This window comes from Piliocolobus tephrosceles, chromosome 2, assembly GCF_002776525.5.
Source record: "Piliocolobus tephrosceles isolate RC106 chromosome 2, ASM277652v3, whole genome shotgun sequence".
NCBI lineage: Eukaryota > Metazoa > Chordata > Mammalia > Primates > Cercopithecidae > Piliocolobus > Piliocolobus tephrosceles.
The window spans coordinates 86,511,707-86,528,876 of NC_045435.1; the positions used below are offsets into that span (position 1 = coordinate 86,511,707).

At 44.9% G+C, this 17,170-nt stretch overlaps 1 protein-coding gene across 3 annotated transcripts in view; it reads right to left on the reverse strand.

The window, feature by feature from the left end:
* Window positions 1–17,170, reverse strand: part of RBM5 (RNA binding motif protein 5) — a 33,803-nt gene that overhangs the window by 2,118 nt on the left and 14,515 nt on the right. For 2 of the 3 annotated variants that reach the window (XM_023231673.1, XM_023231675.2), the window contains 16 exons: window positions 15,260–15,343; window positions 14,121–14,181; window positions 12,959–13,024; window positions 12,283–12,443; window positions 11,169–11,266; window positions 10,459–10,546; window positions 9,879–9,956; window positions 9,722–9,794; window positions 8,010–8,095; window positions 6,927–7,011; window positions 6,623–6,714; window positions 3,610–3,771; window positions 3,051–3,200; window positions 2,899–2,970; window positions 1,558–1,737; window positions 1,183–1,257 (listed from right to left, as the gene is read on the reverse strand). In XM_023231673.1, coding sequence (XP_023087441.1) covers window positions 1,183–1,257; window positions 1,558–1,737; window positions 2,899–2,970; window positions 3,051–3,200; window positions 3,610–3,771; window positions 6,623–6,714; window positions 6,927–7,011; window positions 8,010–8,095; window positions 9,722–9,794; window positions 9,879–9,956; window positions 10,459–10,546; window positions 11,169–11,266; window positions 12,283–12,443; window positions 12,959–13,024; window positions 14,121–14,181; window positions 15,260–15,343 — 1,611 coding nt within the window. The remainder of the gene's footprint in view (window positions 1–1,182; window positions 1,258–1,557; window positions 1,738–2,898; window positions 2,971–3,050; window positions 3,201–3,609; window positions 3,772–6,622; window positions 6,715–6,926; window positions 7,012–8,009; window positions 8,096–9,721; window positions 9,795–9,878; window positions 9,957–10,458; window positions 10,547–11,168; window positions 11,267–12,282; window positions 12,444–12,958; window positions 13,025–14,120; window positions 14,182–15,259; window positions 15,344–17,170) is intronic. The other variant, XM_023231674.1, reaches the window with a different exon arrangement.

The window sequence follows — 17,170 nt, forward strand, 5'->3', positions numbered from 1 at the left end:
TGGGACTACAGGCGCCCGCCACCTCGCCTGGCTAGTTTTTCGTATTTTTTAGTAGAGACGAGGTTTCACCAGGTTAGCCAGGATGGTCCCGATCTCCTGACCTAGTGATCCGCCATCTCAGCCTCCCAAAGTGCTGGGATTACAGGTGTGAGCCACCACGCCCGGCACCCCCTCAAGTATTTTTAAGTCTGGAGAATGCTTTATGAGACTGCTCTGAAATACCAAATTCCCTTGTTCCCCTCATCATACCTAGTCATATCTAAAATGTTAAATTTGTAGATATGAATTGTGTGGAACCAGGGGCAGAACTATGTCTCCAACAAGCAGTTTTATTTAATTAGCCACCCTGTCAAGCTCTTCAACCAGCCCACTGGGCAGTGGGTACAGCCTGCGAAGAGGAAGGCAGAGTTGCCCGTTCTCCTCAGCATTTGGACAGGTATACCTCCAATATTTGGAAAGGCTTATCTCCAACATCAAGGAGGCTTCCAGAGACCTGTTCAGTAGTCCCTGGGGAGGTGGAATCATAGATAGTAGGGCAGGAAGGATGGGGGGAGAAGAAAAGCAAAAGCCTTAACTAAAGACACATCAGAATTATCTCGGGGTGGGAGATTTCTAACCCACTTGCTCACTTCTAACCCACAGGACTATATTTGCATTTAAATCCCTGCTCACATGGCTGCCAACCTGCCCCAACCACCAGCACTAACTACTTGCCCACTACTGTGTTACAGGCTTCACTCTTGCCTTTGTTCCCAGATCTGCTCACTATGCCCTGCCCACCCTTCCTTTCATAGCACCTGCAATAACCTCATGTCCTGCTGTCCCTTGGGATTAATCTGAAGCCCCCTTCATTGCCCATGAAGGCTTCTCCAGCCAGGCCAAACTAGACCACTCTCTCCATAACAAAATCCAATGTAATGAAGCAGCAAGCTCTGGTATTCAAGACCTGTGAACAGTCTCGGCAGTGTGCTTCTGCCTTGTGAACTCTTATGATGAAGGGACAATGTGAGGCGCACAAGGCACACAGAGCCTGGGTCTAGGCTATATGAACTCCAATGGTCAGATGACAAGGGTGTGACAAATCCTTCTACCCTCCCCCTGGGATCTGGAACTAAAGGCTACAAATAAAACCTAAAGGCGATTATCCCAATATCTTCTTCCTTGTGGCAGCTTCCCATTCACCTCTCTCTCCCTTAGCTCCAAGGCTTCCAGCTCCTGCTCGCTCAGCCTGGATCGTCGGTAGATATCCATGTTTTGCTATATAAAAGATTTGAAAGACACAGTAAGGACTCAGACCATCTTAATTTGAAATGTCATAATATTAGTAACATCTACTGTATTTTAAAAGCCAAAGCCCAAACAATACACAATCACATAAAAACTATAGTCTGATGTGTGTGGAGCTGCCAGACTCCCTCCACCGTCATCGGGAACAGCTTTCTGTAAGGCCATCATTAGACAGCAAGTATATTTGGAACTGTCAGGACTGTTAGGGCACTCAAATTGTCTCACTGCCTCCTCTCGCCCCCTCAGATCAGCTCAGAGAAGCATGGCCACCTTGTGAAGGTCTGAGAGTTGCTGGTGCCTAACTAGGGCATCTTTGTTCGGGAACTGGCGCCGGCAGAGCAGACAGGCCATCTTCTTCCAGTCAGCTAGCTTCTCTTCCTCACTCTCAAGTCTTTCCACCAGCTCCTCCTCATTGTCACTGTCACCACTGTAAGCAGCAACCAGACCCCTCTGGGGACAAAAGGAAGGCAGGTCACTGGAAATGTACAATAGGAAGATGGCGATGGCTATGTACCTGGATAAAGTAAGCCTCATCCGAAATGTTAACAAATCCTCATTACTGTATATCACGCTTTAGTAGTGAATCACATTTTGTCAACTGCGTGCAGTAGTCAGGTCCTTGAGAGTGCTAGCCTGACAGCCTCTTGGTACCAACCTTCTTGGAGCCTAAGAAATGGATTCCTGGGTGACTACCTTCTTTTTCTTTTGAGATGGAGTCTCGCTCTTTTGCCCAGGCTGGAGTGCAGTGGCGTAATCTCGGCTCACTGCAACCTCCATCTCCCACGTTCAAGTGATTCAAGTGTCTCAGCCTCCCAAGTAGCTAGGATTACAGGCACCTGCCACCACCCCTGGCTATTTTTTTGCATTTTTAGTAGAGATGGGGTTTCACCACGTTGGTCAGGCTGGTTTCGAGCTCCTGACCTCAAATGATCCGCCTGCCTTGGCCTCCCAAAGTGCTGGGATCACAGGTGTGAGCCACCGCGCCCAGCCTCTTTTTTTAAATAAGACAGGGTCTTGCTCACTGCCCAGGCTGGAGTGCAATGGTATGATCCCCCAGAAGTGCAGTGGCTCACTGCAGCCTTGATCACCTGGGCTCAAGCAATTCTCTTACCTCAGCCTCCCAAGTAGCTAGGATTACAGATGCATGCCACCACACCCAGTTAATCTGTTTCTAATTTTTAGTATAGACGAAGTCTTGCAATGTTGCCTAGACTGAGTGACTATTTTCAAACCACTGACCACACATAAAAATCCCAAATACAACATATCAGAATAATAGCCCACCCAGACCAGTATCTATCTATTAAAACAAGCTTTTTCTTGTCTTAATTTTCTCTTTCCAGACCATTAAAACTCTCTACTCACAGATGCAATAAAACTTAATTAACTGAGCTTAGGAATTGAAGCTTCTTTTGTCGCTCCATCTCATCTGCTGTCACAGAAAACAAAGCCCCGAACATGGAATCTATGTGCAGAAACTGCTCCAATACCCACCAACAGCGATCACATTCAGTTTTAAGTAGGAATCTCATTAGCCAAGATGCAGCTGAGCCTTAAAGTGAAACACAAACCACAGATATGGTCTTTAAAACACTGGTGGTACTCCCTTACTTTGAGGGGATTCTCCTCATCTCCGTTTCGCACCAATTCTGGGATGAGCTGCTGCCTTTCAGCTAAGGCTCCCTGGGAAACAGAGGACAAGCCATGAGCCTCAAGTTTTAGGTAAGCTCCCATCATGACATACTGGCCATGCCTGCTATTACCTTCTTCTCAAAGAGAGCAAAACCAGCGTCTGCTGCAGCAGATTCTCTCCTTTCTTCTTCCCTCAAGGAATTGACAGGCTGAAAGCTATTTTTAAAGTTTTCTTTCTGCTTATTCAAACTCTTAGCCCAGCGTTCCATGTCTTTGGCGATCTAACGTCAAACAACAAACACCAACGAAAACACATTTAGTCCCCTGTGCCATGAGAATGAGCCATTAAGGATCTTATCTCAACTATATGCCCTGTAACAAACCCCTTTTACTCTTACTTCCACCTACAAATATTTCCATTAGATGCTATCACATATAACCAAAGTCATTCATAAATATTGCTTGAAAAGCTTTGAGATTTCCAGGGCTTTTTTCCCTAAGTACACAGGCTAACTGACAGTCAAGATATGATAACAATAAAAAACTGCAAAATGCTCTAAGAACTTAGTATGAATAAAACGTGGAGCCCAATTTTTAAGAATCCAAGTAACACTGACATAAATGCTACAACCCCCAAACCAAGAGTTCAGCCCAGTACCTCAATGAGAGAAATATGGGTCATGTTCTGACCTGCTGGGCTGTTTTGCTCTTGGGTTTCTCCTTCTTCTCTTTCCCCTCTTTTGCAGGAGGCAGGCCTGTCTGCTGGTGGGAGCTAGACTCTGCAGCTGGCACGTAGGTCTCTTTCTCTCCATCCCAGTAAAGGTACTGCTGGGTTAAGGAATTATAGTAGTACTAGAAAACAAAGAAAAAACAATTAATGCAGATTTTCCGCTACGTCAGTCGATTAAATAAATATTTCGTTAAAAAAAAAAAGATCCTAGAAAGGACCCTTGGCACACCTTGGTATAAGTAAACATGATGAACCACCTAGTGAAGAGGTGTGACACTGCTAGAATAAAAATAGAATATGGTTTATTTAAGCCGGGCGCGGTGGCTCAAGCCTGTAATCCCAGCACTTTGCGAGGCCGAGATGGGCGGATCACGAGGTCAGGAGATCAAGACCATCCTGGCTAACACGGTGAAACCCCATCTCTACTAAAAATTACAAAAAACTAGCCGGGCGCGGTGGCGGGCGCCTGTAGTCCCAGCTACTCGGAAGGCTGAGGCAGAAGAATGGCCTGAACCCGGGAGGCAGAGGTTGCAGTGAGCTGAGATCTGGCCACTGCACTCCAGTCTGGGCGACAGAGCGAGACTCCGTCTAAAAAAAAAAAAAAAAAAAGAATATGGTTTATTTAAAAAGTTTAGTTCCCAGCCAGGCGCAGTGGCTCATGCCTGTAATCCTAGCACTTTGGGAGGTGGCGGTGGATCACCTGAGGTCAGGAGTTCGAGACCAGCCTGGCCAACATGGTGAAAACTCATTTCTACTAAAAATACAAAAATCAGCTGGGCATGATGGCACGCCTGTAATCCCAGCTACTCAGGAGGCTGAGGCAAGAGAATAACTTGAACCTGGGAGATGGGGGTGGCAGTGAGCCAAGATCACACCACTGCACTCCAGCCTGGGCAACAGAGTAAGACTCCGTCTCAAAAAAATAAAAATAAAAAAAGTCTAGTTCCCATTAATCTAATCCCTGGGCCTACCTAGAGGGCACCCAAAGAGCAATTTGTCTCACTCTGTTCTACAGACTGTTTACATAAACCAGGCAGCCAGAACAGGTGGGTGTGTCATGGAGTTCAGACATCTGCCATGACAACAGCTTATCATTGGGCCCATCCATGTAGAATCCTTTGGATACCAGGCAACCACACACAGGGTATAAACACTAGCTCAGAGGTGGAAGGAGGTGCTGGTGAAGGGACCCAAGCTCAACAGGAATTGCAACAGAGGAGAGGTGTCACATATCCTCTTCCTCTCCTTTATTTTCCAGTCGCTCACTCTATCTACTCAACAGGGACCCAGGAGACAGTGTCTGTCTCTTCTGGGTAAGGTGGTGTGGCTAACAGACACAACTTCTAAGGCAACCAAAGAGAACTGACAGGGAAATAAATGGCCAGGCTTCACAAACGAGAGAAGTGGAAGAGGCATGCAGAGGCTTGGCCTGCTTAGGTAGGTCGCACACGCTTCACACTTCACTCTCTCAGAAACCATAACCTATCAATATCAAGTTCCTGTTAAAAATACTTAATTTACTGTTCTATATATACAGCTCCCACTCATAAATAGTTATTTATGGGGTGTTAAAGTTGTTTTTCCCTTTTAAAAGTTATATATGCCACCAAAAATAAAACATCACTCCATACATCTGCTAAATTCTACCCTCAAGAATACACAGGGAGCCAAAGTAAAGGATGCAGGACACAAAAGGTCATCTATTGTCTGACTCCACTTATATGAAATGTCAAGGACAGAGGGCTGGGCGCGGTGGCTCATGCCTGTAATCCTGGCACTCTGGGGGCCGAGGTAGGTGGATCACGTAAGGTCAGGAGTTCGAGACCAGCCTGGCAAACAAGGTGAAACCCTGTATCGACTACAAAAATTAGCTGGGTGTGGTGGGCGCTTGTAATCCCGTAATCCCAGCTACCAGCTACTCAGGAGATTGAGGCAGGAACATTGCTTGAACCCAGGAGGCGGAGGCTGCAGTAAGCCAAGTTTGTGCCACAAAAAAAAAAAAAAAAAAAAGGAAATCCATAGAGACAGAGAGTAGACTAGTAGTTACAGGAGGGGAGCACAGAATGGAGAGTGTTTAACAGGTACAAGGTTTCTTCTTGGAGTGATGAAAATGTTCTGAGATTACACAGTGGTAACAGTTACACAACACTGTGAATATACTAAGAACCACTGATTTGTACACTCTAAAAAGTTAAAATAGTGAATTTAATAGGGAGAAAACGTACGATTTAAAATTACTAGCTAGGTCTTTCCATAAATTGTAACTTGATAAAACAATCTATGGCAACAGAAATCAAAATTGTGGTTACTGAAGACAGAGGTTACTGACCAGCAATGGGCATGGGGATTAGGCGGGCTGGGAATAAGTGGGTGGTATATATACACATGTAATATACAAATGTATATACATGTAAACATTCAAAGAATTGCACATTTCTGTTTTGTGTATTTTTCTGTGTGTATATTGTACCTCAAAACATTTTTTTTTTTTTTTTTGAGACGGAGTCTTGCTCTGTTGCCCAGGCTGGAGTGCAGTGGCCGGATCTCAGCTCACTGCAAGCTCCGCCTCCTGGGTTCACGCCATTCTCCTGCCTCAGCCTCCCGAGTAGCTGGGATTACAGGCGCCCGCCACCTCGCCCGGCTAGTTTTTGTATTTTTAGTAGAGACAGGGTTTCACCATGTTAGCCAGGATGGTCTCGATCTCCTGACCTTGTGATCCACCCGTCTCGGCCTCCCAAAGTGCTGGGATTACAGGCTTGAGCCACCACGCCCGGCCTTCAAAACATTTTTTAACCCTAAAATCAAAACTTAAAATCTCCAAATAAAAACTACATTTTGGTGGCTTTGAAGAAGTTAAAACTAATTTGAGTCATATATTCTTTTGCAGGAAATATTTCATTTTAAGCCTCATAAATGCACTAAGCAAAACTAAAATACTTCTAGTGAAACTGAAGAGGAAAGCAGCACATTTACTTGCGAGTTGGGGTCATAATAGAGCCCTGTTGTCGGATCATAGTAATATCCTGAAGATTCATCATACTGGTAAGTGGACGTGTCAGGTACTGCTGCAAAAACAAAATCCAGCATATAGTCATTCCAGGTAAGAAAATGGCTTTATTTCAAATTCTAAGCCAGTGAGATGCAGCAGGCCTAATGTTTCTTCTCTGTCTCACATCCCCAAGTGTCCCTCTGACACCCGCAAAGGGAGAACTCTCATTAAACAAAGACAACAACTAGGACCTTCCAACTGTCAACAGCCCCATGAGGTTTGGCTTACCATATTTGGTACCAGGAACTACACCAGTAGGGGAAGCGGCTGGGACCTGTGTACTTGTGCTAGTGCTAGGCTGTGCTTCCTCAGTCTGGAAAGAACAGCAGCTTCAATATAATTTCAACTGTAAAGCCTTTTAAGAGAGCTAAATCACTGCAATCATCCAGAAGGAAGGGCTCCCCTGACAGACACATTGTAGCAATAATCTAAGGCAATCCCTCAGCAAAACACATGTTGACAACTTTCCTGGTTTTTCAAGACGGAGTCTTGCTCTGTTGCCCAAACTGGACTGCAGTGGCGCAATCTTGGCTCACTGCAACCTCCGTCTCCAGGGTTCAAGCAATTCTCCTGCCTCAGCCTCCCGAGTAGCTGGGATTACAGGCGTGTGCCACCACGCCCAGCTAATTTTTGTATTTTTAGTAGAGACGGGGTTTCACCATGTTGGCCAGGCTGGTCCTGAACTCCTGACTCTGTGATCCGCCCGCCTTGGCCTCCCAAAGTGCTGGGATTACAGGCGTGAGCCACCGCGCCCAGCGACAACTTACTTTTTTTTTTTTTTGAGACGGAGTCTCGCTCTGTCGCCCAGGCTGGAGTGCAGTGGCACCATCTTGGCTCACTGCAAGCTCTGCCTCCCAGGTTCATGCCATTCTCCTGCCTCAGCCTCCCGAGTAGCTGGGACTACAGGCGCCTGCCACCACGCCCGGCTAATTTTTTTTTATTTTTAGTAGAGACGGGGTTTCACCACGTTAGCCAGGATGGTCTCGATCTCCTAACCTTGTGATCCACCCGCCTCGGCCTCCCAAAGTGCTGGGATTACAGGCGCAAGCCACTGTGCCCGGCCCCGGCGACAGCTTTCTAAAGGTTAAGTTGAAGCATGCATACAGTATAAATACACAGTTGAAATTTTATATTTAAAATACATAGGCACATATATATCATAAAGTTAATACTTTAAGCCAACTGAAAGAAATAAGATTGAAGTGTGTATTACTCAATCCTGGCTCATATAACAGGAAAGGGTAATACTTGTACAGCAAAACAAAATTTCCCCATCAGCCATGAGTTCTGTATATAGGACAACAGGATTACCGGAGAGCCAGGTGGATTGGCGGTTTGATTATACAGCTGAGGACTCTGGGACACTACAGCCGCTGAGGTGGTGGTCACTGCTGTGCCTGATGATAAACACAAGGGTTAGGGAAAGCCAAGGCACTGAACGCCAACACAAACATCTTTATTTGTAATGCCCAATCTAGCCTTCTTCTGTCATTGTATATGTCAGTTTTTCATAAGCTAATTCCCACTAAGTACCCTGGAATCTATAATATTTTCATTTTCTTATAATTCTACTAGATGTGATACACAAAGTTAAGGATTCTGTATCATGGCTAAGAAAAGAGAAGAGAGGCTGGGCGCGGTGGCTCAAGCCTGTAATCCCAGCACTTTGGGAGGCCAAGACGGGTGGATCACAAGGTCAGGAGATCGAGACCATCCTAGCTAACATAGTGAAACTCTGTCTCTACTAAAAAATACAAAAATCTAGCCGGGCGAGGTGGCGGGCGCCTGTAGTCCCAGCTACTTGGGAGGCTGAGGCGAGAGGATGGCGTGAACCTGGGAGGCAGCGGAGCTTGCAGTGAGCTGAGATCCGGCCACTGCACTCCAGCCCGGGCGACACAGTGAGATTCCGTCTCAAAAAAAAAAAAAAAAAGAAAGAAAGAAAAGAGAAGAGACTGGGCGTGGTGGCTCACGCCTGTAATCCCAGCAATTTGGGAGGCTGAGGCGAGCGGATCACGAAGTCAGGAGATCGAGATCATCCTGGCTAACATGGTGAAACCCCGTTTCCACTAAAAATACAAAAAATTAGCCAGGCGTGGTGGCAGGCGCCCGTAGTGGCTACTCGGGAGGCTGAGGCAGGAGAACGGCGTGAACCCGGGAGGTGGAGCTTGCAGTGAGCCGAGATCACACCACTGCACTCCAGCCTGGGTGACAGAGAGAGACGCCGTCTCAAAAAAAAAAAAAAAAAAAAAAAGGAGAAGAAAGGATCTATATCTGCTTTGGGGTTGAGAAAGATTTAACTCACAAGTCTTCTAAAATCCTGATACAAAATACAAAAACTAAAGCCAAGGCTTCTTAGAGTGGCTCTTCTGATTGATGCCTGAGCACCAGATTCCAGGGCCACATCCTCTCTGCTCACCTGAACTTGTGGGCACCCATGACTCCTAACACAGAGAAGGGAAATACAGAGTTGAATTCCAAGAATTTAAACTCATCACAACATGGTCTCTAAGACCTTGTATTAACTCTTGGTGTACACACATAACCGTAATCTTCCCCAGAACCTTGGGTACATGACGACAGCCCTGAATATGCCCCCTACATTTTTTTTTTTTTTTCCCCCTGAGATGGAGTCTCACTCTGTCGCCCAGGCCAGAGTGCAGTGGCGCAATTTCGGCTTACTGCAATCTCTGCCGCTTGGTTTCAAGCAATTCTCTCGTCTCAGCCTCCCGAGTAGCTGGGATTATAGGCGCCTGCCACCGCACCTGGCTAATTTTTGTAGTTTTAGTTGAGATGGGGTTTCACCATGTTGGCCAGGCTGGTCTTGAACTCCTGACCTCGTGATCCACCTGCCTTGGCCTCCCAAAGTGCTGGGATTACAGGAGTGAGCCACCGTGCCCGGCCATGCCCCCTACAATCTTACAGAGAAATGGGCTTGTAGCTTTTGGTCCAGTTAGGACATTTAATCGTATTTCTTCAACCGTAAGTGCTTAAACAAAAGTTAAAAGGGAGATGAAGTTTACTACCTGATGCAGATGATGCATCAGATTCCAATCCTCCAGCTTGTTGTTGATAAAACTGCTGATAATCCTGTGAGTACTGAAGAAAAGTCCACCATTAAAGCTGCTATTCTCAGACACACTCTGAAAGACTATAAGGTGGATGCTGCTAAAATCTACCTACCTGGGCATATTGGGCATAGCCATCTTGACCTGGCTGCAGATAACTGTAGTCAACACTGCCTCCTTCACCACTTTGAGACTACAAAACATCAAAATGAGACAAAGACAAATTTAGTGGGCATTAAAGAAAAAAATTCAGAAGTCCCTAAAAATAAGCTCGTATTGCTGGGCGCCGTGGCTCATGACTATAATCCCAGCAGTTTGGGAGGCTTAGGTGGGTGGACCACCTGAGGTCAGGAGTTCAAGACTGGCCTGGCCAACGTGGTGAAATCCTGTCTCTACTAAAATATAAAAATTAGCCAGGTGTGGTGGCAGGGGCCTGTAGTCCCAGCTACTCAAGAGGCTGAGACAGAAGAATTGCTTGAACCCGGAAGGTGGAGATTGTGGGTGAGCCAAGATCACACCATTGCACTCCAGCCTGGGTGACAAGAGTGATACCCCGTCTCGAAAAAATAATTAAATAAATAAATAAATAAATAAAAGAGCTCGTATCGCGAGTACCACCACAGGAGAGGTCATGTCTATGAATCTGGGCACCACCACCACCACACTACCTTGAGCAAAAAGATCCTCGATCTTACCTGAGTAGATGACCACTGAGCAGCAGCAATAGCTGTACTAGCTACAGAGAAGGCGCTGACGCGGTTACCATCTGAGAGGACCAAGTCTCTGAAACCACAAAGATCCAATCATGTGATTCTATCTCAGTATTCCCACAATTAGTGCCCCTACACCACCAAGGAAACTGATTCACTCCACCCTTTGTCAGGTCTCAAATGCCAGCAAGGCCACATTTCATAGGGGGAGGGCTCTTCATGGGGAAATTCCTCAGTAAGCAAGTGGCCCCATAGTATCATTGTTCTATCTTGTAACCTGCCATCTAATAAAGCATTTTTTTCGATGTGCAATTATACTAAAAAAGGGAAATTTACAGTGCTAGAGTTAAGCACTATATACATGAAATTATTAGCACACTGTTCTGGAACGAATGCGTTATTTCTGGATGGGTTAGCATTATACTGCTGCAGTTTGCAAAGCATGTGTTCTCAACCCATCTGCCATGCTTGCCTTTCTCCTGATCTGAAACCATTTCAGGCAACTTCATCAACTGATTATAGAGGACAGGAGGGAATAATCACTAAAAGAAGACAAACGTGTCCCTCCTGGCCTTGGCAATCAGGGAAGATCACAGTGTCTCAACATACTTGGGGTACAGGCTTGGCGTTCAGTTAGCACATTGTACAGACGTGCAGATGCAGTAGTTTGAAACAAGGACAATGAAGCCACTCACTTTCTGGCACTTTTGGCAAAATCAACCCCAATAGTTTTGCCATCAATTTTCAAAGGAGGATGGAGACTCTGTAATATCTGAAGCAGCTGAGAAGCATCCTGAAGGAGAATGTGAAGAAAAAAATTTGTAATGTAATTAAAAATCTCTCCCTACCATCTACCCCATTCAAAGAAATAGTTTTCTATCAAAAAAAAAGTAATTAATTCCTTATTGTGTTCGCAGATATGAAACCTGAAGAAAGGAATATCTCTCTTTCCTCTAAGATGTGAAAGTTTCCAGTATTACCAAAAGAGCAAATGCTAAACCAATCTAAAACAAAGTACATCTAGCACTTTGGGAGGCCGAGGTGAGCAGATCACTTCAAGTCAGGAGTTCGAGACCAGCCTGGCCAACATGGCGAATACCTGTCTCTACTAAAAATACAAAAGTTAGCTGGGCGTAGTGGTGGGCACCTGTAATCCCAGCTACTCCGGAGGCTGAGGCAGGAGAATCGCTTGAAACCTGGAGGCAGAGGTTGCAGTGATCCGAGATGGTGCCACTGCACTCCAGCCTGGGAGACAGAGACTCCATCCCAAAAAAGAACAACAACAAACAACTAAGTACAAAGGACTAAACTGTGGCTCAAAAAATTCTGCCAGTTGCATATACTGAAGTCATCAGTTCTGTAATTTAGCAGTGCAAAAACTGTCATTATGGAGCCTTGCATCTTGGGCTTCAGGAGCCTCAGACATAGTTTCGAAACTGGATGAACCACATTTGCCTCTTAAAGCTGTTTCTTTTGTTTTTTTTTTGAGACGGAGTCTCGCTCTGTCGCCTGGGCTGGAGTGCAGTGGCCGGATCTCAGCTCACTGCAAGCTCCGCCTCCTGGGTTCACGCCATTCTCCTGCCTCAGCCTCCCAGTAGCTGGGACTACAGGCGCCCGCCACCTCGCCCAGCTAGTTTTTTTGTATTTTTTAGTAGAGACGGGTTTCACCGTGTTAGCCAGGATGGTCTCGATCTCCTGACCTCGCAATCCGCCCGTCTCGGCCTCCCAAAGTGCTGGGATTACAGGCTTGAGCCACCGCGCCCGGCCAGGTGTTTCTTTTAAAAAGGAAAGAATTGATGAGAACCTCACCATTGCAGAAGACAGCTGCACAAATGCGAAGCCTCTGTTCTGCTGGGTCTGTTTGTCTTTTATGAGGCGGATGTTATTGACTGCTAAAGACGCGTAAGGAGACAGTGCTGTCATGATGGAATCCACCACAGTGTGCGGAGCTATGTTCCGAAGAATGATCGCTAGGGGTAAATGAGACAAATGACATACACATGCATTCCCACCACCAATGCACCAATGTTTTCCAAGACAGGGTCAAGTACAAACAAATAAATCCATTTGGGACGTTCCTAGTGTATTTTCTACCCTGACATGGAGAAGATTCTAAAAATCCAATCTTTTAAGGGACAACCTGAAGCTGCTGCTGCTCCTTAAAAAAGGGTAGGAGAACAGAAATTTCCAACTGAGGTCAATTTTTTTTTTTTTTTTTTGAGACGGAGTCTCGCTCTGTTGCCCAGGCTGAAGTGCAGTGGTGCAATCTCAGCTCACTGCAAGCTCTGCCTCCTGGGTTCACCCCATTGTCCTGCCTCAGCCTCCCAAGTAGCTGGGATTACAGGTGCGTGCCACCACATCTGGCTAATTTTTTGTACTTTTAGTACAGACAGGGTTTTCACCATGTTAGCCAGGATGGTCTCGATCTCCTGACAACTGAGGTCAATTTTTAACATGAAGATCAAAAGATCATGTATGAACTTACTATCACAGTAGTAATCCACAGACTGAACCGACTCTGTGGTTCCAGGAGGCACTTCCTGTTCAGAGTCTAGAAGGGAAAGTGACCCAATTAAAGACAAACAACTAATGTATTTTCACCAAAGAAATACATTAAAAACCCCACAAGTTTTTATTTTAACCAATCATTTTTTAATTAAAAAAAATTTTTTTTATTATTATTATTATTTTTGAGACGGAGTCTTGCTCTGTTGCCCAGGCTAGAGTGCAGTGGCCAGATCTCAGCTCATTGCAAGTTCTGCCTCCCGGGTTTACGCCATTCTCCTGCCTCAGCCTCCCGAGTAGCTGGGACTACAGGCGCCCGCCACCTCGCCCGGCTAGTTTTTTTGTATTTTTTTTAGTACAGACAGGGTTTCACCATGTTAGCCAGGATGGTCTCGATCTCCCGACCGTGTGATCCGCCCGTCTTGCCCAAAGTGCTGAGATTACAAGCTTGAGCCACCGTGCCCGGCCCATTTTTTTTCTTTTTTAAACATTTGTGCCTATAGTAAAACCTCATTAATTGTCACATGGTTAACACAGAATGCAAACTTTGGGCCACAGTGGGACTGACACTACCCTGCACTAAAGAAAGGCAGATGCAGAATGCAAACCAGGTGAGCAGACTTAATTCTAGAAAACAAAATAACTTTTTGTGCTCTCACAATCATGAGCAGCATTACCTAACCTAAGGGTAAAGATTTAAAGAAATCAGACAAGTTGTTTAAGTACACTGAAATCTATACTTTTCCTCAAGCTCACAGTTAACAACCCTATCTGTCAGATTTTTGTTTTGGTTTTTGGGAGGCAGGGTCTTGTTTGTTGCCCAGGCTGGAGTGCACTGGTATGACCATAGCTCACTGCAGCCTTCAACTCCTGGACTCAAGCAATCCTCTCACCTAAGCCTCCTGAGTAGCTAGGACTAGGACTACAGGTGTGTGCCACCACACCCAGATAATTTAAAATTTCTTTTTTTTTTTTGTAGAGGCAGGGTCTTGCTATCTCTTGCCAGGCTGGTATTGAACTAATATCTCAAGTGATCTTCCCACCTTGGCCTTGCAAAGTGGTGGGGTTACATTGAGCCACCGCTTCCTGTCCCAGTTAGTCAGGTTTTAATGCATATTGCAAACAGCTGAATCCAGTCTTACCAAACTTGTCTGCTCCACATCGGAAGCATTTTAGTCTTTTCCTGAAATTGTTAAGGCAGCACTGAAAAAAAAAGTTTTATCTGTAATTATTTCCACATTAGGCCAGGCTTTCTAGTAACAATAACAGTGGGGCCACGGTGTAGGTCCCAGTAACTAACAGAAAAGCAGAAAGTCTCGTGTAGCTGAGACATGGGGACATAATCTAAAAATTCATAATTTAACACTGTTAAAATCTCCCAAGAAAAACAAAATTTGTTGTATGTTGAAGAAGAATCCCATTATTATCAAGCCAAGGAAAGGGTTCAGTTAATTTGAAAACTCTACAGCAAGCCACTGGTGAAGTTCTTCCTTGTATCAACAGAGCGCTATACATCCCATCCTACAAAAACAAACACAAGGTAAACTAACCACTGTCTAGTCCCCCACTGGACAGGGGACAGAGTTTGAGCACTCTCAAAATATCAGTGTCAACATTCAAGTTCAAAATGGTAAACCTTATATAACTTTAGCAGGGTTCTCAACTATTTTGGTTAATACAGTTAAGAGACTATGCCAAAAACTGAGAGCTCTAGAATTCAATACACAGTAACATGACACACACCTAAAATCTTAATCACTGGGCTTAGAACCTGCATCTTTTTTGTTGTCTTTTTGTTTTTTTGAGACAGAGTCTCACTCTGTCACCCAGGCTAGAGTGCAGTGGCGCGATCTTGGCTCATTGCATCCTCTGCCTTCCATGTTCAAGAGATTCTCCTGCCTCAGCCTCCGAGTAGCTGGGATTACAGACACGCACCATGATGCCTGGCTAATTTTTGTATTTTCAGTAGAGACAGGGTTTTGCCATGTTGGCCACGCTGGTCTCGAACTCCTGGCCTCAAGCAATCCACCTGCCTTGGCTTCCCAAAGTGCTGGGATTACAGGCGTGAGCCACTATGCCTGGCAGAACATGCATCTTAATAAACGAAACCTCTAGTTCTGTCATCTAATACCAGTGTAGGAGGACCCACGGCAAGTTACAAACCATGAATATTACTGGTGACTGAGTACTAATTCCCTTGTTTGGACAGTCAAATAAACAAACAGAAAAAACAGCAATATCCTAAAGGAGTTTTGTCTATTTGGGAAGAACATATGCTTACCTTGTTACAAAGCCAATCTTCGAACTTAGGTCTGGGATTGCTATAATGCATTGCAATGTGCTTTCCTTGAATCACCAACTTTTTCTGTAAGAAAAGAAGTAATTAGTTATTCCCATTGTGAGGAACATGTGTCCATTTTCCCAGGGCAGAGCACACTTCGGAAAAATCAGTGCTCTGGAATTAAATGGACAACATACGGGGAAGACCAACCACCGCCACCTATACTCTGCCCATCCAATCCTTCAGATAGGCAGTAAGAGAATGGGATGCGGAGTAAAGGTAAACGGAGTCAGGGAGTGCTGAGAAAGCTGTCAAACACTAAACGCTGACTTGCACCAGGCGGTGTCTCCAGCAGAGACAGAAGTCCTAACATTCAGCATTGACAGGCTGCCTGAGTGTGACAGTCTACTTCAAAAAGCAGAAGACACAATTCTCTCAGTTCTGAGATTGTCTCCTACTTTTGCCCTTAGCATGGTGTCCTTGGGCTTCGCTTCACCTTTCCCCAGTCCCCCATCCTTATGCAAAGTAAAAGCCTTTACATTTCTCCTTCACCACCCCCACTCCCCGACCTTCTGCTTCAAGATGTGTCCTTTGGGGGGAAAGGGAGGGGAACTCATTTTTAAAGGGAATCTGGTTACAATTCTTTCTCAGGAGGGACTATTCTGAATGCCACCAACTTTAAAACAGCTAAATGAGATTTTTTTTTTCCTGTCAACTGCAACCATATCATGTCCTAGGTGACAGACGTGTTTTTCACTAAAATGGATGGTACTCTCTTCAAGGTGAGTAACCAGGAGGCCAGTGAAGTTTCTTCAGGGGGGTAGGAAAAGGTCATAAATGCATATACCTTCTCATCCTTCAAGTCAACCATGTGACTACAAGGACTTAATTTTAAAAGGTCAAAATTCTGAGCTGAATTAGTCTAGCCGAGAGTATACCTAGCACCTACCCCTAAAGAGCCTTCATTAACAGGAGTATCTTTTCTTTTTCTTGGGGGTGGGGGGATCGAGGGTGGGGGTGGTTTGACACTATCAGAAGAGAAGGCGGTTAGAGATCCAGATTTTAAAAAGGAGTCTAACCCCTCTAAACATACATACTGTTGAGCAATTTGGTTCTTGCAAATCCTGGAAGATTTAAGACATGCTGTGAATTTTGTCTCTGCAATATCTAAAGGCAAGACTGCATGTCTGGCCAGGAGAGAAAAAGCTGAAGGGCCATCCACTCACTGTGATATACAGAAGCAAAAATAAAAAAGCTGGGAGATATGTCAATAGATCATCCCACTAGGAGGGATGAGTGCTGGGAGACTCCAAACTACCAGTGAGTCCCTAATCTTACTGGCCTTTTATTTCTGGAGTGAATTTGAACTGTAATATGTTATACAGTAACATAGCTTTGTACACATTAAAATTGTGGAGACTTTTAAATGTCTTACAGGTTTTAGTTCTTAGGAGTTTTAAACTCCTAGGTTAGTCATTCTGACATATCCACTGCATCAAGCAATGCTATGTCAAGAAAGCAGACTCACATGAACTTTGTCTATGTTCTGGATTTACTAGGATGGTATCTACGGTATGAAATGAATGAAGCTCTACTTTTTATAAAATCAGGTTGTGATTTCTGGATTAGGAAAATGAGAAGCTTAAAAACTTTAACAAATCAGTCAATCAAAGTGATACCCTCATTAGTGAGGCTTGTTATAAATGGTAATATTACCAATCAAAGAATAAAACTCTTATTCATGGATTCATAGATGACTCAAATCACAGAATGCTGCAGAAAAGCAAGATAATGAGTCAAGCAAACATCCCAGAATGCACTTGGTTAAAGGCATTCAATAATGTGCCTTGGAGTTCTTGCAAAAAATGTTATTTAAGTGCCAAGCACTGAACATTATCTTGACAAACTGAA